This window comes from Neophocaena asiaeorientalis, unplaced genomic scaffold, assembly GCF_003031525.2.
Source record: "Neophocaena asiaeorientalis asiaeorientalis breed wild unplaced genomic scaffold, Neophocaena_asiaeorientalis_V1.1 scaffold177, whole genome shotgun sequence".
NCBI classification, from domain to species: domain Eukaryota; kingdom Metazoa; phylum Chordata; class Mammalia; order Artiodactyla; family Phocoenidae; genus Neophocaena; species Neophocaena asiaeorientalis.
In genome coordinates, this window is record NW_020172779.1 from 20,066,408 (window position 1) to 20,086,388 (window position 19,981).

The 19,981-nt window shown below is 62.0% G+C and overlaps 1 protein-coding gene across 2 annotated transcripts in view; it reads right to left on the reverse strand.

Moving 5' to 3' along the window:
* Nucleotides 1-2,112: 2,112 nt before the first annotated feature.
* TRAPPC9 (trafficking protein particle complex subunit 9) overlaps nt 2,113-19,981 on the reverse strand; it is a 509,572-nt gene continuing 491,703 nt past the window's right edge. For both annotated transcript variants that reach the window (XM_024741252.1, XM_024741251.1), the window contains 2 exons: nt 3,534-3,754; nt 2,113-2,887 (listed from right to left, as the gene is read on the reverse strand). In XM_024741252.1, coding sequence (XP_024597020.1) covers nt 2,720-2,887; nt 3,534-3,754 — 389 coding nt within the window. In that variant the 3' untranslated portion in view covers nt 2,113-2,719. The remainder of the gene's footprint in view (nt 2,888-3,533; nt 3,755-19,981) is intronic.

A 19,981-nucleotide genomic window follows, 5' to 3' on the forward strand; every position in this document is an offset into this window, starting at 1 on the left:
GGAAGCTCTCCGCACCCCACAGCTGAGGGAATTTTACGGGGGCTTCATCTTGTAGGCATGATCAATTAACTCAACTTCCAGTCCCTCCCCGCTCCCCGGAGGATGAGGGTGGGAGAGAGAGGCCCAAGCTTCTAGCCATGCTGGGCCTTTCTGGTGACCAGCCCCCATCCTGAAGCCGTCTAGGAGCCCACCCAGAGCTGCCTTTTTTCGAACAAAAGATGCTCCTGTCACCCAGGAAATTCCAAGAGATGAAACAGCTCTGTCAGGAACTGAGGGCAGAGACCAAATACCTACTGTGTTACACTCAGCCAGTCCCCGAAAATGGCTGTGGATGAGCCCTCACTCCCAGCCCCCAAGATTCCTTGCAATGTTCAGCATCCCTGGGGCTCCCAAGGCTGGCATCTGACCTGTTCAGGTCCGAGAACAGCTAGCATGGCAGGAATGAACCCCCGAGGGGTGGGGGACACACGGGCCAGCTCTCGCCGCTGGTAGGAGGAGCCTGAAGCTGTGTTCTCACTCCCCGCAAGTTCCCCGAGGATTTCAGCCCAGGGGCCCAAGAATGCTTCCGCCCCGGCTCGTCCCCGCCCCTGACCCATCACTCCCCCGCGGGGGACCCCTCATCTCCCAGATGAACTTGTGCTCACATTCAGGGTTTGCTATGGGGCACTCAAACGAAGACCGTCCCTGGGCTGGCCTCTGCGAGGAACCAGGTGTGTGTGCCCTGGGCAGAAGGGAGGGCCGGCTAAGGGCAGGGCTCTGGGAGAAGCAAGGTCCGCGAGGGTGGAGGCCGATGGAGTGGGGGGAACGGGCCACCCCAGGCCACGTGGCAGCTCGTGCAGTTTGAATAAGCACCCCCTGCCCAACCCAGGGGCACAGCCCCACGAGGGGCAAGACAGCGCTTCGGCCCTCACTCGACCTCCCTGTGGGCGACAAGCAGCCTGCAAAGCCACGGGTGGCAGCCTGGCCCACGAGGCCTGGATTCGGGCCGAGAGCCTGCGAGGGACCTTAAGCATCGTCAGAGAGGTGGAGTGTGGGAGAAGGCGGCTCCTCCCAGGCGTCTCCTGGGGTGACCCTGCCAGGGCAGCGGGATTCTGCTCAGCCGCCTCTGGCGCTGTGCTCCGGGCACCTGGAGACCCAGTCCCCCAGGCCCTGTGATGGGGCAGTGCCCCAGGGCCCAGAGGGCTTGAGGACCACACAGCAGGGCGAAGTCCCGGCACTGGGAGGCGTGCCAGGAACACGTGCAGCCCACGTGAGGCGGGCCTGGGAAGTTCTTCGCTGCCCTGAGCCCAGAGCTTTCGTTGAGATGTTTTCTAATCAGGGTGTGCCGGTACGCGTGGAAGGGCACCCATCTCTGAAGCCCTGGGGTTCCCACGGGCCATGCGCCCCAGGCCCACGGCAGCTCGCTCGCTGCCCATCCTCCTCTGTCCCTGGGTGTGGGCTGGCCATGTGCCTGCTGCCCGGGGGCCTCGTTTAAACAGGGTGACCCGGGAGCCTTGGACACGTCCAGCTTCACCGCACCCTGCTCTGTGCCTTGGGACCCTCGCCCTCTCTCTGGCCCCAGAACTCTGCTCAGCAGGTGGAGTTTACTAGACAGGGCCTGCGGATGCCTGGGCAGAGATGGTCTGAACCTCCAGGGCTGGGAGTGAGGCTGCAGGGGGGCAGCAGGCTGGGCGACCCGGAGAGGAGGGAGCAGGGGCGAGGCAGCCTTCGCGGTGGGTGGGTAGGTGGGTCCGAGGGCGGCTGCAGGATGCCCACCTCCAACCTGCACCTCGACCTCTGGACACCTGTGTCACCCCCAGACATCTTCCCGAGTGTGTGTGGACCTCAGGAGAGAAAGTGAGGGGCCGAGATGGCCAGAGCCATTGCGGGGGCTGAGGACCACGGTGTAGGACTCGAGGCGGTGCTCTGAGAGGGGCGGCATAGAGGCCCAAAGAGCACACGCAGGGGAGGGGCCTGGGGGGGCCACAGGCACAGACAGACACAGGCCCAACCCTGCTGGCCACCAGCCGTGCGTGCTGCCTGGGGTCGTGCGAGTCCCTACCTGCGCCGGGGGCTGACGAGCTGGTGGGCGGCCCCCTGACCACACTGGACAAGCAGAGGCAGGGATGCAGGTGGACCAGCAGAGAAGTGAGGCAGGCCCTTTATTGGAGAATCTGTCACCGACACGCAGACGCACACAGGCCGTGGCCCCCCACAGCCCAGCCTGGAACCAGCCCAGGGGCCAGAACAACTGGCACAGGTGACCGTCTACCCACCGGGGGCAGGTGGCCCCTCTTGGGGTCAACCATGGTGCCACCTCTCCTGGCTGGGCTGCCTCGGGGCCCCGGGGAGAAGAGCCAGCCCTCGGGGGATTCCAAGGGCCGAGGGGGCTGAGGGAGGCTCCCCAGACCCACCCCAGCTGTGGCCCTGCCTCACGCTCACCTCTTCTTCCTGCTGGCTGGGCTGTGAACCCCCGGTCACAGGAGCAGGTGCGGGACCCAGGGCCACGCTTTGGGGTTTCGTTAGCACTCACCCTAGCAGCGGCCTCTTGCAGGGGAGCCCTGATGGCCAGTGTGGGAAGGGGCACGGCTGCCAAGTCTGGGGGCCCCTGCAAAGCCCAGAGAGGACGGCGCAGGTAGGAGGGGAGGGGAGGGGTGGGAGGAGTGGACAGGAGTTGCAGCGAAGGCCTGTCCCCTGCCCGGGGGGCCCTCTGGTCATCTCTCCCCGCGGGAACAGCGGCTCAGGCCTGGGCCCCCAGGGCGCGCACGTGCACACTGGGCAGGCGGAACCAGGAGGGCGGCAGCCCCTTGCTGGAGCTGTCCTCGTGGAAGCGGATGCGGAGGAAGAAGTCGCCCGTGCAGAGGAACAGAAGGGCCCCAAGGCAGGCTGACTGGCCCGACGGCCGCACCTGAGGGGAGGAGGGGCATCAGCCGGGAGCAGCGCGGACCCCCAGAGCCTCCAGGAGAGGCCTGAACCTAGCTAGATACGGAGGCGGGGGCGGGCACGCCCCCAGGACTTTCTCCCGTGGCCCTCCAGGGCTTCCGTGCTGTGCTGCCCCGGGCGAGTCACTGCACCTCTCTGGGCCTCAGCTCCTATCCTAGGATGGCGCTAATCACACTTCCTTCTCTGGGCCGTTTGGGGGTCAGGGAGCGTGCGGAGCGTTTGGGGCAAAGGCACCATCTCAACAGGTAAGTGGAGCTTAAGGACAGTGCCTTGTGACCCCATCAGCCCCTCTGGGCCTGCATGCAGCGACCGCGAGCAGGGAGCAGCCGGCCACGTGGGGCAGGGCAGCGGTGCCAGGGGCACAGAGATCTGACGCTGTCTTGCTGCTCCCCCAGCACACTCATCTCAGCTCCTTAACAACCCTCGGGGCCAGCATCCCCATCCTAGCTCTGCTCCTGGGACTCAGGTACAGAGACGTGAACTTGTCTGAGGTCTCAGGGCGAGTCAGGGGGACGAGGGTCAATGCAGAGAGGCCGCCACGTCTACCAACCCCTAAGTCTGCCACTGGGGGAGGGGTGGGACAGGGGACCGTGACCGGGGGCCACACGCACCTTGTCCAGGTAGAAGGTGCTGGAGCCCACGAAGGAGACGGCATGGCGCAGGTCGTAGGTGTGCACGCCGTTCTGGTGGTCCTGGAAGGGCACCACGCCGAGGGCGAAGGGCCCCACGCTGCGCGGGCTCCGGTTGGTCAGCCTCACCTCCAGGCGCACGGGGTCGCCCACCCGGCAGGCTGCCGCCTCGCGGTCACAGGGCTGTCCGTCCACCAGCACATCTGCGAGGGACATGGGGCACGAGGCTGTCAGGGCACCGCCCAGCCGGCCTCCCTCCCTCCATTCATTCATTCATTCCCCGCTCCTTCACCTGCCAAGGCTGCCTCCTGGAAAACAGAGGAAGGGCCCCGGTTCCTGCTCTCCCAACGTGCAGGCCAGTGGAGACAGGCGTCGGGGCCGGAGCTGTATCCCAGGGGGTCTGTGCCACGCTGGAGAGGCCGAGAGGGCCCCAGGGTCACTGGGGGGTCCTGAAGGGCCTCCTAGCTGCCCCCACCTGGAAGGGCTGAGCTCTGGCCTGGACCCCAGGGGCTCCTGCAGGTGGAGGCCAGCCAGGGTAGGGGCTAAGAACTGGCGGGGACTGTGCACAGGCCGGGGCCGAGGAGCCATGGCTGGGCCTCCATCGAGTCACCTGCAGACCGCCCCGCCCAGACTGCCGCAGTGAGGGCCGGGTGGCCCTGGGGCACCACGGAGGCGGGACGCTAGCTGGGGGAAGGTCTGGGAGTCACGGAGCAGGGCGCACGCCCGCCAGGCAGGGAACAGGGAATGGGCGGCAGCAAGGGGGTGGGGTGATGGGGCAGGTAGACCCCCACTCTCCTCAGACCACCAGACATCCCAGCAGGACGGCGGGGTGGGTAGGCTGGGGGACCCGCCTTCAAGCATGGGTGCAAGGCACAGGCTGCCACTTGAGAGTGACAAGTGTCCTTAAAAGAGGCAGAAGAGGAGAAAACTGACTCAGAGGGGAGCCCAGAGCCCAGAGGCAGCCCTCAGTCTGTGAAGACAGAGGCAGAGGCTGCAGTGATGCAGCCGCAGCTCCAGGAGCTGGGAGAGACAGGGGGGATCCTCCCCCAGAGCGCTGCCCACACCTTGAATTCAGACCTCCGGCCTCCAGAAGAGTGAGGGTCAGTCAAGCCCCGTTGCCTCGAGGCCCCCAGTTTGTGGTGATTTGCTATGGCAGTGCCGCATGCCGATACGGTCAGTAAGGGTCCTTCCTGACACCAGAAGGTCACCGGCTTGCTGATCCGGCCATGGAGGCCAGGGAAGGGGGTCCTAGACCTGCAGTGGGACTTCACACCACACGGTACTGGCCGTGGGGCTACCGAGCGCCGACCCTGAGCCCTGGCCTCGTCACATCTGCAGGTCCTGGAGTAATGATGTGACGGTGTCACCTGTGTACTTCCTCACGCCTGCCGACCTTGCTGTTTAGGGACTCGTCACGTGTGTCTCAACCTTGACCCCGCCATTACCGGCATCCCGCAGTGGAGGCTAGTCGGGGACAGCCCCTGAGTCACTGCCACTGCTCCCGACACCAGGCAACTGCATGGAAGACCCTCCTGCCCGACAGCTATGGGGCCTCGGTGCCGACGGGAGGAGGCCAGCACCTCACTGGAGTTCCTGGAAGGCACGGCTCTGGAGAGTGGCCAGCACTGGACGGGCCATGCAGACCCTCCCTCCAAGGTAGTAGCACATCCAGGACTCGGAGTGAAAGTGTGTGTGTGTGTGTGTGTGTGTGTGTGTGTGTGTGTGTGTGTGTGTGTGTGTTGAGAGGTTATATCAGGAACAAGAGACACTGGCTTCTGTCCTGGGCCTGTTTCAAACCTGAGAAGTGGGCGTAATGACAGTCCATGGTCCCTCTCCTGCTCAGGCCGGGCCCCGGTGATGCGTGCTGAACAGTGAACCCAGCCGGCAAGTCTGAGCCTCATGTGGACAGAGCAGGTGTAGGAGAGCCTCGGTTGATGGTTCCATTAAGGGGAAGGCAGGATTCTCTGCAAATCAGCGAAGGGTGGCCGGCTCGCTGCATCTCTGCCCCCTGTTCTCCCTTGTAGAGAACCGCGTGGGCCACGGGCACTGGCCTGGTGGTGCCCATTTAACCCTTCCCTGATGCCCAGCTCTACTTGGCCCCTGGGGCAACGAAGAGGGGAAATGAGGCTGTGGACACAGTTCCCAGTGGGACTCTTTCCTTGGCATTCTCTAAATGAGGGGGAGGGGCATGTCCTGAGGTCAGGCCAGGGTGGCAGGGATGGGGGACAGAGCTGGCCCCTGGCTGAGCAGCAGGTCGGGCTGGGATCTTGGCTCTGCCCTAACCCTTCATCCTGGAGGAGGCCCTTTGCCGAACTGAGCCTCCTTCACCTCATCTGCAAAACCGGGATAATGATCCAGAGGCAGACAGAGGACCCAGCCAGGCCTGCCCTGCCCTAGTCTGGGGAGAGCTGCTTGCTTCCTTGTCTGCCTCCCCAGGGAGGAGGGCGACCCTCAAGAGGGGCAGGACCCACCTGTCCTGCTCTCTGATGTGTCTCCAGTCACAGGTGACCGACTGTCATGGTTCATCCATCCTGGCTTTAGTACTGAAACTTCTGCGTCCCGGGAACCCCTCAGGCACACTGGGACGGTTGGTCACGCCACACCCGTGCCTGGCACCCACAATAAGTGCCTGCCAAACTCTTGACTTTCTGGGCTCAGCAAGCAGCTGCCTCCTCCCACCCTGCCGCTCCAGCACCTCCAGCCTGGGTCCGAGAGCACCAAACCTTCCCACGTCACTCACTGGGAAGAAACAGCAGAGGTCCGTTTTCTCTGAGAATATGACATGCTTCCTGAATTGAAAAGGATGCCAGGGCTGGCCTCTCCTGGGACCCACGGGGTACAACACCTTGAATTCAGACCTCCGGCCTCCAGAAGAGTGAGGGTCAGTCAAGCCCCGTTGCCTCGAGGCCCCCAGTTTGTGGTGATTTGCTATGGCAGTGCCGCATGCCGATACGGTCAGTAAGGGTCCTTCCTGACACCAGAAGGTCACCGGCTTGCTGATCCGGCCATGGAGGCCAGGGAAGGGGGTCCTAGACCTGCAGTGGGACTTCACACCACACGGTACTGGCCGTGGGGCTACCGAGCGCCGACCCTGAGCCCTGGCCTCGTCACATCTGCAGGTCCTGGAGTAATGATGTGACGGTGTCACCTGTGTACTTCCTCACGCCTGCCGACCTTGCTGTTTAGGGACTCGTCACGTGTGTCTCAACCTTGACCCCGCCATTACCGGCATCCCGCAGTGGAGGCTAGTCGGGGACAGCCCCTGAGTCACTGCCACTGCTCCCGACACCAGGCAACTGCATGGAAGACCCTCCTGCCCGACAGCTATGGGGCCTCGGTGCCGACGGGAGGAGGCCAGCACCTCACTGGAGTTCCTGGAAGGCACGGCTCTGGAGAGTGGCCAGCACTGGACGGGCCATGCAGACCCTCCCTCCAAGGTAGTAGCACATCCAGGACTCGGAGTGAAAGTGTGTGTGTGTGTGTGTGTGTGTGTGTGTGTGTGTGTGTGTGTGTGTGTGTTGAGAGGTTATATCAGGAACAAGAGACACTGGCTTCTGTCCTGGGCCTGTTTCAAACCTGAGAAGTGGGCGTAATGACAGTCCATGGTCCCTCTCCTGCTCAGGCCGGGCCCCGGTGATGCGTGCTGAACAGTGAACCCAGCCGGCAAGTCTGAGCCTCATGTGGACAGAGCAGGTGTAGGAGAGCCTCGGTTGATGGTTCCATTAAGGGGAAGGCAGGATTCTCTGCAAATCAGCGAAGGGTGGCCGGCTCGCTGCATCTCTGCCCCCTGTTCTCCCTTGTAGAGAACCGCGTGGGCCACGGGCACTGGCCTGGTGGTGCCCATTTAACCCTTCCCTGATGCCCAGCTCTACTTGGCCCCTGGGGCAACGAAGAGGGGAAATGAGGCTGTGGACACAGTTCCCAGTGGGACTCTTTCCTTGGCATTCTCTAAATGAGGGGGAGGGGCATGTCCTGAGGTCAGGCCAGGGTGGCAGGGATGGGGGACAGAGCTGGCCCCTGGCTGAGCAGCAGGTCGGGCTGGGATCTTGGCTTTGCCCTAACCCTTCATCCTGGAGGAGGCCCTTTGCCGAACTGAGCCTCCTTCACCTCATCTGCAAAACCGGGGTAATGATCCAGAGGCAGACAGAGGACCCAGCCAGGCCTGCCCTGCCCTAGTCTGGGGAGAGCTGCTTGCTTCCTTGTCTGCCTCCCCAGGGAGGAGGGCGACCCTCAAGAGGGGCAGGACCCACCTGTCCTGCTCTCTGATGTGTCTCCAGTCACAGGTGACCGACTGTCATGGTTCATCCATCCTGGCTTTAGTACTGAAACTTCTGCGTCCCGGGAACCCCTCAGGCACACTGGGACGGTTGGTCACGCCACACCCGTGCCTGGCACCCACAATAAGTGCCTGCCAAACTCTTGACTTTCTGGGCTCAGCAAGCAGCTGCCTCCTCCCACCCTGCCGCTCCAGCACCTCCAGCCTGGGTCCGAGAGCACCAAACCTTCCCACGTCACTCACTGGGAAGAAACAGCAGAGGTCCGTTTTCTCTGAGAATATGACATGCTTCCTGAATTGAAAAGGATGCCAGGGCTGGCCTCTCCTGGGACCCACGGGGTACTGTGCGAGAAATCTAGTGAAAATGCATCTGAGATAACAGTGTTGATGGTGACCGTGATGGCTGTGCCCAGGTCAGGGGTTGTAACTCCACCGGCACTAATGTCCCAGCATACCCCCTTGCTGTAGTGAATTCGGTTCTCTGACTCTGGACCAGGGCAGCTGTGCCCCATGCCGGGGAGAGGGGACCCTTCTCGCGTGGAAGCCCCGCTGAGCAAGGCTTGAAGGAACAGCTGAGACCAGCAAGGAGAAGCCCCAGCTATCCACCAGGGAGTCACAGAACTCACCAGGAAGGAGCAGGGAAGAAATAATTAAAAATTTCTCAAAGGCAAGCTGTGTTGGAGCCGTTTCTAAATTGCCCAGAGGAAAGAGAACCACCTCGCGGCACTGCTGGGAGTTCAGCCGCCCTGCTCGTGCAGGGCTCAGCTCGGCTTCCCGCCCACCGTCCCTGGGGGCCACCTGGCCCAGCCCCTCCGCCCTCAGGTGGGGAAGGTGGGCGCCGCGTCCACTCAGTCGCCAGACCGGGGGGAGGCCCCTGTCAGGGACGGCGGGTTAGCACCCCCTCTGTGTCCGCAGCAGACTGGCCAGCTGCAGGGAAGGGGTGGGCACACCAGTCCGAGTGTGTCCCGTGCAGCTGGTGCCTCCCCGCCCCGAGAATTCCTCACAATCACCCGGGAGCCTTCCCGCGGCATCCAGGGTGGGCTCATTAAGACCCCCGTGGGAACCCCAGGTCTGATGTCTGGGTGTGCGGGGTCTAGTTGCTCCCCTTGGCCGCCAGGGTCGGCCCGTCAGGCCGCTGCCACTATGCACTTCCTGGGGTGGTGACCCTGCTGCCCACCTCCAGGCTGGGGTAGAGGGATTCCTGCTGCTGCACACTTTTGAGTAGTTTCTCCCTGACTCCTCCCCGCTTGCCCACTCCGAGCCTCAGTTTCCTCACCTTTAGAAGGGCTGATAGGAAAGCCCACCTCAAAGAGGTTTTGTGAGAATTGGAAACGCGCACGCAGAGGGGGCGGGGCACACAGCGGCCGCAGCGGGACGGCTGGATCATTATCACCATTATGCTCACATCCACCCTGGGCAGTGGAGAACGCGCAGGGCGGGCCGGGTCCCTGACCAGCTCTAATCCCCAGCCGAGGAGGACACTTTGCATTTATATAGCTTCTCCAGGGCCGCTCCTCACCCGCAGGCTGGTCGTGAATGCTGATGGGGAAAGACGACCAGCACGGTGCTGATGCGTTGGACAGAGAGGACCGAGGCCGCAGGACGAGTCCCTTCAGCCTCTCCTGGCCACTCTGTCCAGGAGGGATGCAGACCCACAGCCAACCTGCAGGTGGGCCACACGGCGACCTGGAATGCTCCTGGCCACTCTGTCCAGGAGGGATGCAGACCCACAGCCAACCTGCAGGTGGGCCACACGGCGACCTGGAATGCCCCAGCCTCCCGGGGAGGCAGGGAGGGGGGTCCCAGCCTGGAAGTCCACCTCCTGACCCCCAGGCTGCTGGGGAGCTGCACACGGGCAACCTCGACCTGGGGCCTCCTCGGGAGCGGTGGGCGGGAGACACAGAACTCTGGCTCTGTGAGGTCCAGCCTTGTCCCCGAGAAGCTCCCGGAACCCTGAGTCTGTGCCACCAGAGGGGGTGGTGTGGTAGACAGAATGACACCCCCAAAGATGTCCACATCCTAATACCTGGATCCCGTGCAGCGTGTTCCCACACATGCTAAAGGGACTCTGCAGGTGACATTCAGTTAAGGACCTTGAGACGGCAGGTATCTTGGAGTATATGGGTGGGCCCAATGTCGTCACAAAGGTCCTTATAAGGGCAAGAGGGGGCAGGAGAGAGCCTGGAAGGCTGTGTGTCCGTGGCGGCGGAGGGAGGCTGGGAGTTGCTGCACGGCTGTCTTTGAAGGCAGGACGGGGCCAAGGGGTGCAGGCGTCCCTGGAGCCCAGAAGGCGGGAACCGGGGTCTCCCCAGCCCCCAGCCTGCCGCCACCTCTTAGACTGGCTTACAGGACCGTGGGGTAGTAGCTCGTGTTGTTCTCAGCCACTAGGTTGGCGCTCACTTGTTAGAGTGGCTGCTGCTCAGCGACCAAAGGGCTGCCGCCGCCTCCCAGGCCCAAGGGGAGGGCAGGCAGAGCCTGGCCTGGAGCTGGACCATGCGCGCAGTCTGAACTCTGCCTGTGTCCCTCATCTGGAAACGCAGCGAGTGTCACATTCTCTGTGCAAAGTGCCAAAGGGAAGTGCTCAAAGGTTCGTCTCGTTTCTGCCCGACCTGCCCCCAAGCCCCCAGTTTCTGAAACCGGAGGCCAAGGCCACAGCACTCGTTATCTTAACGAGTGTCTGTGGAACATCCTGGATGTGGCCCTGCCCTCAAGCAGCTCCAGGTGGGAGGGACTCCTGGACAGGAAAGGTGGCCACCCTGCAGGACCGAGCAGGAGGGGCTCAGGACCCAGTGAGGGCTGCAGCCAGGCACCGGCTCCTCTGGGCAGCCCTGACCTCCTCGCCCAGGTGTCCAGCGGGGTCTCACCCTTAACTTGGCCCAAACGAAACCCTCCCACTTTCTCCCGGAAACCCCGCCTCCCCAGGGTCTTCGTACAGATGTGGCCCTACCCGGCAGGCCTCCCTGGTGCTGGGAGGTCACACCGAGGTGTTCCCCGGGCACCCACACCCAGCCCACCGGCCCGCCTGGAGGCCATCCCCATCTCCGCCCTGACCCACTCTATCTTAGCCCAGGCCAGCTCCCCACACGGCAGCCAACGGTTCACAGTGGCGTGAACCATGGTTTTACTTTGTCACGTCCTCGCTCGCCCCTTGCCCGGTCCCAGAATAAAAGGGAGTTTTGATCACATTACGGCCACTGACCCTGGCCTCCAGGGCCCTGCACGGCCCTGAGCCAGGTTCCCCCATCCCCATGCTCCTACCACGTTGCCTCCTTCCTCCCTGTTCCGCCAGCAGGCCCAGCTCATCCCTGCCCCAGGGCCTTTGCACCTGCTGTTCGCACCACCTTGGCCCTCTCCTCAGGGATGCTGCCTCTGACCACACAGTGAAGAGCCTTCCTGCCCCGTCACTCTTCCACTCTCTTCATTTTCTCGTGACCCTCAACATCTTATCTGAAGTTCTTCTTTACCCATTTGTTTGTTAACCATTGTGTGTCTCTCCCTCCTCGCCCCAACACCCAGGCCAGGCAGGCACTCTTCTGGTTCATATTTGTTGAGTGAATGAGTGGATGAATGAAAGAGTAGGTGAGTGGGCTTTGGGGCAGGGGTACCTGGGCTCAAATCCCGGCCGTGCCTGCCCCCTTCGGGCCCCCTGGGACTTGAGGGGACTGGGCCACATCCCCGAAGCACCCCTGCAGAGAGGACGTTAGGACCAAGCTGCCACTGCCCGGCTCTGGTCCTGACTCGCAGACCCGGCTTTCGTGGAGGAGATTATTTATGCGGGAGAATCTCATATCGTAAGAAATCTCCGGGGAGCGGATTAGTCTCTTCCCTCAAAGCGTTAAATTGGGCCACAGTCCATCTTCGCCCGCCGCCCCCGGCCCTGCTTCTCCTTCACTTTTAATACCAGCCAGAGTCACGGACTTAATTTTATCTGGCCCAGAATGGCTCCTGAAACGGCTGCCACGTTTATGCTATAGCACGTTGACAAGCTCTGGCAGGAGCCCATGCTATAAATAGAAGGCACGACGAGGGAAGGGCCTGCAGGGCCCAGGCTGGCGAGGAAGGCACTAGGGGGAAGGCGGCCAGCGGTGCCAGCCTGCGCTCTGGCCAAGGGCAGCCACCGTGCGGACAGCGGGCGGGGGTTCACGCAGTGAGAGTGCGCTGAGAACGGGGCGGTGCCCGCACCCCAAGGCGCCACCAGGTCAGGCGGGTCTTCCGTTGCTCACTCCCTCCCCCCCACCCTCACGTGCTCCTGGAGGGCAGAGAGAACAGGGGAGGCTTTAGTGGGTTTTGAGCAGGGAGGCTGAGGCCCGGGAAGTGATGGGGCTGCCGGGGCCCGGGGCCTCTGGCCCGCCCCAGACGCTGCCCCGACAGAGTGCCCGTCGTCCAGGGCTTGGCATCGGCATGGCGGCTGGAGTCCTGCTTCTGGAGGGGGCGGCTCTGTCCTCCAGCCTAGGTCTCCCCTCTTGCCCCAGGAGGGGCTGCAACAGCTCCGCTTTCCCACGAGAGCCCAGTTTAGACCCCTGCCTGGCCTCGCCAAATGCCGCCCCCACTGCACGCCGCGCCTGGAGGGGGCCGGCCTTTCTTGGTGCCCAGGACACAGGCAGACACCGCCCTTGGGACCTGCCAACCTCTCATGCCCATTGCACTCCAGAGGGTTCCGGGCCCACGTAAGCCTGGGAGCAGGTGGAGAGCGCAGTGGAAGGGGCCCGGCGTGGCCCTCTGCACCCAGGCGCCCCCCTCGCCCTCCCCCGCGGGCACCAGCCCGCTGCGCTTCTCACTGTTATTAGTCTTGTGGGTGACAGGAGCTCCCAGTGGCACCCTGGCCACTGTTCTAAGGCTTCACAGGCCCCGCCTCACGCAGTCCTCAGACCAACCCCATCAGACCGGCGCTGTCACTGCACCACTTTACAGGTGAACCTACCCCGGTGCGGAGAGGCTCGCAGCCGGCCCGAGGCGCCCAGCTAAGCGCCCAGCTCCCACCTGAACTCTGGGCACAGGGGCTGGTGTTATTTTTTAAACAGCTTTACCGGGATTTAGTTCACAAACCACACAGCTCACCTACTAAAGTGTACAATTCCATGACTTTTCATAGATTCCCAGATCTGTGCAACCATCACTACGGGCAATGTGAGGGCATTTTCATCACGTCAAAAAGAAACCCCATACGCCTTCACCATCCCTGCCTCTCTCCCCGTCCCCCAGCCCTGAACAGCCATGAATCGAGTTTCTAGCTCTCCAGACGCCCCAGATCTGGACTTTCACATGAGTACCATCATATATATTCGGTCTTTAAGGACTGGCTTCCCTCCCTGAGCGTGACGCTGTCAAGGTTCTGCCCTGTGGGAGCCTGCACTTCCCTCCTCTTCACGCTGGAGTGATGTTCCGTCGTGTGGCCACACCACAGCTTGTCTTCATTTGTGGATGGGCCCTCGGGTGCTTCCACCCTTGTCTGTCGTAAGCAATGCTGCCGTGGACACTCCAGGACAAGTGTCTGTACGGACTCAGGTTTTCACTTCTCGAGGACACACACCTCAGGGCAGAACTGCCGGGTCGTGTGGGTCTGCGTCTGACCTGCTGAGGGACCCCCAGGCTGTGTTCTGAAGCAGCTGCGTTATCTCACAGCCCTACTCGCAGCGTTCAGGTTCTCCACGTCCCTCCCAGCACTTGTAGCGCCTGCCTTGCTCTGTCCCCGCCATCCTAGTGCGGGTGCGGTAGCGTCTCCCTGCTGTGCCCACGCCCGGCCAGGCAGCTGCGGCCCTCAGCGCCCCACAGGGTGGACGTGCGCCTCTGCCTGCCGGGACAGGAGTCTGCAAAGGCCCTTCTGTCCGGTCCTCTTTACTCATCTATCCCTCGCTGAGAACCTTCTGGAATCCCAAGCCCTTAACCCCACTCGTCCTCCTGGAGACTACGGCTGGGCAGAGGGCTGGGGCATAGTGTGGGCTCCTCTCCCCTCGTGCACGGCAGAGAATAGGGGGCTGGCGAGTCCGAGGCCAGCAGAGAGCATCAGGACCCAGACTTCAGAGGCGCAGGTGGGAGCAGGGCCTCTGGGGCCAAGACGAGGGCCGGGTAGAGAGCGGAGCCTGAGGACGAGCAGGTCACAGATGGGCCAGTGGTCAGGCCGGCCCTGCGGCGTCCACAGTCTGGTCCACGGAGTGGGAGGGCGTGAAGGTCAGGGGCGGGCAGACGGTCCTGGCACTTGGGAGACACTTGCCAAATGGCTGTGGACAGCCCAGCGGTTCTAAACCACTGTGGACTCTTCAAAAGGGACCTGCCTGGCGGCTCCCGGGAGTCTGGCCTCCTAGGTCGATTCTGACGTGTGCGTGTCCCGGGCCACGGTCTCGCTCTGAGAGGCAATGGAAGACGGGTGAGGTGGGACCTTGGGCGGAGCCTGCACAGCACAGTTCCCTTGGGGGCTGAAGGAAACACGGAAAAAATCAGCAGCACCCCTGCCCCAGCCAAGATCACGCGCAAGTCACTTTTCAGTGGCAAAGAGGGGTGAGTCATGGACGGCCTGCTCGCTGCTTCTTTAGGACACAGCTCCCAGGGCCGGCAGTGGAAGGCTTCTTCTTCCCCGGAGCCCAAACCCCCAGCAAGGACACCCTGCCGGCCTCACCCCAGAGCTCCACCTTCCTTGCCTTTCATTTCTTTGATAAAACTGGACGACTAAGCAGACTTTAGGTCTAATTTTGGACAAAACATTTTAAAGACTTGGGAACAATGCAGTAGGAATTAATGAGGTGAAGACTCCAAAACTGCTGGAGTGAGTCAAGTTTTCGAGGCTCTACCAAGCCTGCTTCAGCTAAAGCACATTTAAATTTCAAATTTCACAAGACACACATTTTTCTAGTTGACATAAATCTTGGGTGGGCCTAAATTTTAGAGCCAAATTTGATTCAGGCGAGGCTAGGTTCGGGAATTTATCAAGGAGCTTTGTCACCCTTTAAATGAAGCAAAAAAGAAGCTCAAGTGGGAACAAAATACAACAGCTGAGGCTCGGGGATGCGGAGGAGAACCAAGGCCTGGGGCCCTGGCCCGGTGGTGCTGCCCACTCCCCCCAGCGCTGGCTGTGCTCTGGGAGAAGGCACAGGCAGGTCCCGCAGAAAACCCCGTAATTCCCGACTAGCCAGTAAAAAGTGGTGAACTTTCTCTAATGCCAACGTAGCTAGTTGCTAGGTACGCAACCAAGGTGGCAGGTTTTCCCTCGCTACCGACGAGAGCCAAGTAACTTACCTTTTCTCTGTGGCTGTTAGGGAGCTCAGAGCCAAGAGTGTACCAACCTAAGGCACCACGTGGGCCCTCAGCAGCCGTATTTCAGTCTACACACACAGGCGCACACACGCACGCACACGCGGACTCTCCTGCATGCCCACTGCTCCAAGTCTTGACCAACTGTGCCAAATATGGTTTCCCTTAGTCCACATGTTTCAAATCTTATTTTGCTACTTTATTGACAGAGAGTTTGCAAAGGAGGTCAGGAGCACGGAGATGCCCCGGAGGTGGGAGTGACGGTGTTCTGGGCAAGAGTGTTACACACAAAGAGGCAGTGGGCATCTGGGGAGGTGGCATCAAGCCCCACAGCCGCCTCCCGCACCGTGGGGAAGGGGGTCTTTCTGCCGGCCGCGCTGGCTCAGGCTGGGGTACACGAGCGGAGAGTGACGGGCCGGGAGAAGGGCTGTTCCCGAGAGCTCGGCTCGGCTGTGCAGGCTCCACCGGGTCCCGGGCCGGGCGCTCGTCAAGGTGGGCACCGCACAACGCCTGAGCCCTGCTCTCAATGTGCTAAATGGCGTGCATTTTTAACAGTTACTGAGGTAGATAATTAGTTCATAAGCCAGGATGCCTCTTCCCCAGCATCCGGGGAGGGAGAACGTGCAAGACACACACGTGTAATTACCCTCAAGTCGAGAACAGCTCCTGAGGAGCCGTTTGTCTCTCTTGGGTAAATCATTTACTTTTACAACTTTTCATTAAAGATTTAAGGGAATTAGATTAAAATGAAGGAGAGCTGGAGTTGGAGGGGAGATGCGTGTGGCTTGGAGCTCACTCGTGGAATGTCCTCTGGCTTCCCGGGCACGTCCACCCGGGTGCCAGCACCTGCGGGGCGGGGGGGGAGCCCCCAGCGGCTGCATCCTGTGACCCTGTGGACTGTGCAAACCTGCTTCAACGACGGGGAGAGACGCACACGGCCAACACCACCCACCAGCTCAGGGGTCCCCCTGCCCACGGTCGCCCCGGTTCTTGGGCCAGGCGAGCAGGGTGGCGGAGCTCAGACCAAGTCCAGGTTCCGGGAGAGCCCCTTGAGAAACCGGAGCCTCTGCTTCCTTGCCTGCAAGGGGGTGATGCAGCCAGAGGGCTGGCGTGCAGAGCCGGGGCAGAGAAGTGCCCGACAAACGCGAGGGCTCACGACGGGGACCAGAGGCAGTGGTGCAGGCGGAGCTACAAGGTCGGTTCAGTTTGAAGAGACTGAGGCAGTGGTGCAGGCGGAGCTACAAGGTCGGTTCAGTTTGAAGAGACTGAGTTCGGGGCGGCCACATTCAAACCCGGGTCTCGCCTGAGGGTTCCGTGCTGGTGGCCGCCCTCGGCTGTCCTCTCCCTAGCAGTGTCCCCCTGCCCCAGGTCTCAAGGCCTCTCTACCCGGGGGCCCTCATGGAACACTTGAACTTGGAAGGTCCTGGTGGCAGATGGTCGCGTGTTCACCAGACCATTCCCTTGCCTCCTGGGCACACAGCCAGAGTGCAGTGCCCGCAGTGCTGAGGCGTGAACACGGGACTGAGTCCCGGCCAGTGGACAGCAGCGGGGAAAATGACACCTCCCAGAGCTGGCCCACACACACATCCCTCCTACAATCCCCCATCTGCCTGCTGACAGAACTAAAGGAGCTGAGAAGGGTCCAGGGGAAGCCGCGGGATAAGGGAAGCTCTGGGATGGGCAGGGTCCCAGGGTGGGCGGGGCCAGGGTCCCCCAGTGGGCTCCAGACAGGCCCCACCACCACCACCACAAGAACATAAAGTAAGGCTGCTGTGTTGGGCCCCTGAAACTTGGGGCCGTTTGTTAGGGCATTTAGCTATGACGTTTACTGGCCTCCAGGGCTCGTCTCTCCCAACTGCTCCCTTTCAGAAGCGACACTGGAACCCGGTGCGGAGCTGACGTGCTCAGGACCACGGTGTGAATCAGCGGTGGCGTGGGCACTGGAGCCCGGGTGCCCTTCCCTTCCCAAAGGAACCGGAATTGCTTTTGCACGGGGAGCACCGTGCTTAGTGGAGACAATGCCTCTCTTAGGCCCTCTGCTTCAACCTTCTCTTTTTGGACAAGCACTTCAGACAACTGAAGATAAACCAGGAAAAAACGGAAGAATGAAAGCTGTGCCTGCTGGCTGGTAGCATTATGCAAAGACATCATTCTGAGAACAGCAGAGAATTTGAAATGACTTCTCTGTCTCCGAGCAGTGTCCCTACGTTTTCAATCTCTCCGCTTTCCTCTTCACTCAGGACTTTCTAAATAAAGATTGCTGGCCCCCGGGCAGCACCTCCGCCGCTCCTGTGGCTCTGCGTCCAGGCAGGTCCTCACCACACGAGGCTGTCCCAGCCCCAGACCTTCTCACCCACAGGGTCAGATCACACACTGGCACTGTTGGCACCAGGAGGATATGCAGGAACCTAAGGACCCTCCTTTCCCTAGATGAGGAAGCTGAGGGCCGGAGGGGAAGGAGCATGGGAGGCCCCAGCGGACACGCGAAGGGTCCGTGCAGTTGGTTTCATGCCGCTGGACCTTTGCACAGGTGGCTCATTGCCTGGGCCTGGGAGCCTGCCCTGTCCGCCTGTCCAGCTCAGCCTCCCCTCCCTGGTGCCTCGGGGGCTGCACTCGGCATCCTGCATTTACCTGGGGTCCTGCCACCACCACGGACTCGGGAAGGCAGGACATGGGCACTCCTCCCTCCATCCCCTGGCGCCCAGCAGGGCCTGAGTACCTGGGGCAGCCCCCAGGATTTGCAGACCTTCTGCTGACCGGTAGTGGGGCCAGGCCTAGGAGCCAGGTCTCTGGACTCCGGGGTCTGTCCAGGCAGGGAGACAGCCAAGGAGATGAAAAAGGGTTTCCAGAGAGAAAATGTAAAAGGATGTCGATATAGGATTGGTGCCCTCGACTGCTCCTCCAGAGTTTTCTAGACCGAATTGAAGGCCATCCGCCTCTCTCCTCTGCTCACTCTTCTCCAGCACCCTGTGACACCCCTCCCTCCATCCATCACCTGCTCACAGCCACACACAATGCCCCTCACACTCTCTGCCTTGCCAGCTCCTCTAGGCCTTTCCAAAACTCAGCTCGAGCAGCACCTCCTCCAGGAAGACTTCCTGAATCATACCCAGCCCCACACAAGCCTCCTGTCATATCATGTACAGCCTCATGCCGGAATTTTCCGTTGACAAAATGTCTCCCTGATTGAGGCGAGCTCTTCTGAGGGCAGGGCTCAGGATTCACTCACTGAACTAACTGACGAATGAACAGGGCCCGACTATGGCTTGCTGTGTGACCTTAGGGAAATCACTTAACTTCTCTGAGCCTCTGCTTTCCCATCTATAACTCGAGAGGAACGAGCTGGATGATTTCAGAACAGGCTACTACTTCATGGTGCTCGTGCCTGGGCTCAGCCCTCTAAGTCCATACTCTCACTGCTCTTTCTACTGATCCAAGGTGGCACGTTGGCTCCCTCGGCGTCTGGACACCGTGCCAGGACCGTCCCCTCACCCCGCCACACACAGCCCAGGGCCTGACACCTGCCTGGTGCTCGGTCAGCGTTTACCACGTCAAACAGACTCTTCAAACGGTGGCAGCTGAAGCTTCCCGTAGACGTGGAGCACCCAGAGCAACTCAGATCACTCAGGAAGGACACGGGCCACGAGAGAAGCTTCCGAGCGGCCCACGCGCCCGAACCATGCACCCCAGAGCAACTCAGATCACTCAGGAAGGGCACCGGCCACGAGAGAAGCTTCCGAGCGGCCCACTCGGGCTTCCGGCGCCCGAACCATGCACCCCAGAGCAACTCAGATCACTCAGGAAGGGCACCGGCCACGAGAGAAGCTTCCGAGCGGCCCACTCGGGCTTCCGAACCACGGGAGCCAGGCAGCTGGACAAACAGGCTGGTGATGAGCCCGCTGCCCTGCACTTAACTGGGGTCACTCCCGGCCATGAGAAAGGGCACCCTCTGAGCCCCCAGAGAGCACTGCTCTGCCGAGACTTTGCCGCTGGCCCTTTGGAAGGTGGGCTAGAGGCTCGTGAGATGCAGTAAGGGGGCCCCTCACGGCCCCTCTGCCCTGGGCGAGCCCTGCGCAGCAGGCCCCACGGTGATGCTCACGGCACGGGGTAGGGGTGGGGGTGGGGCGGAGGCCCGCACAAACCCAGGACGGAGTGAGGAGCGGCCCCCGCTGCACCCACCCTGGGCGCAGGGTGTCGGATGCGGGAGGGCGGCGTCAGAGCAGAGCGGCCTCAGGGAAATGGGCCCCGGCTGTCCGAGCGGCGCGGGCTGTGCACTGGGCCCGCAGACCCTCACCAGAGGTGACCCTGCTGAATGAGACCCCCGCCTGGGCTTCTCTGACGGGGGCTTGAGCGTCGCAGAGGCTCCAGGGGGCCCGACCCACACGAGAGTCCAGACTGTCCCGGACGAGTGTGGACGGAGCAGCTCCTGGAGGACCGCCTCCCCAGGGCCCGTGCCAGCCCCCGTGTGCTGCCCTCTGTGCTGCTCTCTACCTGAGCTGCCCCTGGCACAGGGGACGGGTGCCCTCGTGCCGCTGCCTTTGCATTGGCTGGGTCCTCTGTTTGCAGAGGAAGAGCTCGGGGCCAGGCAGCAGCCCTGCACCGCACGGTGAGTGTGAAAGGCGCCGGGGCGGTGCTGGGCACAGGCTGAGGGGCTGTCTGGGCAGCCCTGAGCCAGAAAAGAAGGCCCTTGCCCAGGGCCCTGCAGCTGGCTTGTGGCCTTCTGCTCTTGGGGATGGGCCTCTTGCCTCTCTGCAAGGACTGGTGGCTTCTCTAAATGTACTTTCCAGCCCGAGAGGGCCAGATCGAGGAGCCCTGGGATGAGTCCCCAGGGGCCACTCAAACCACACCTGTCACCCAGGTGCCTGTCCCCTGCAACCCTCGGGCAGTGTGCCCCGTGGGGGGGGGGGGG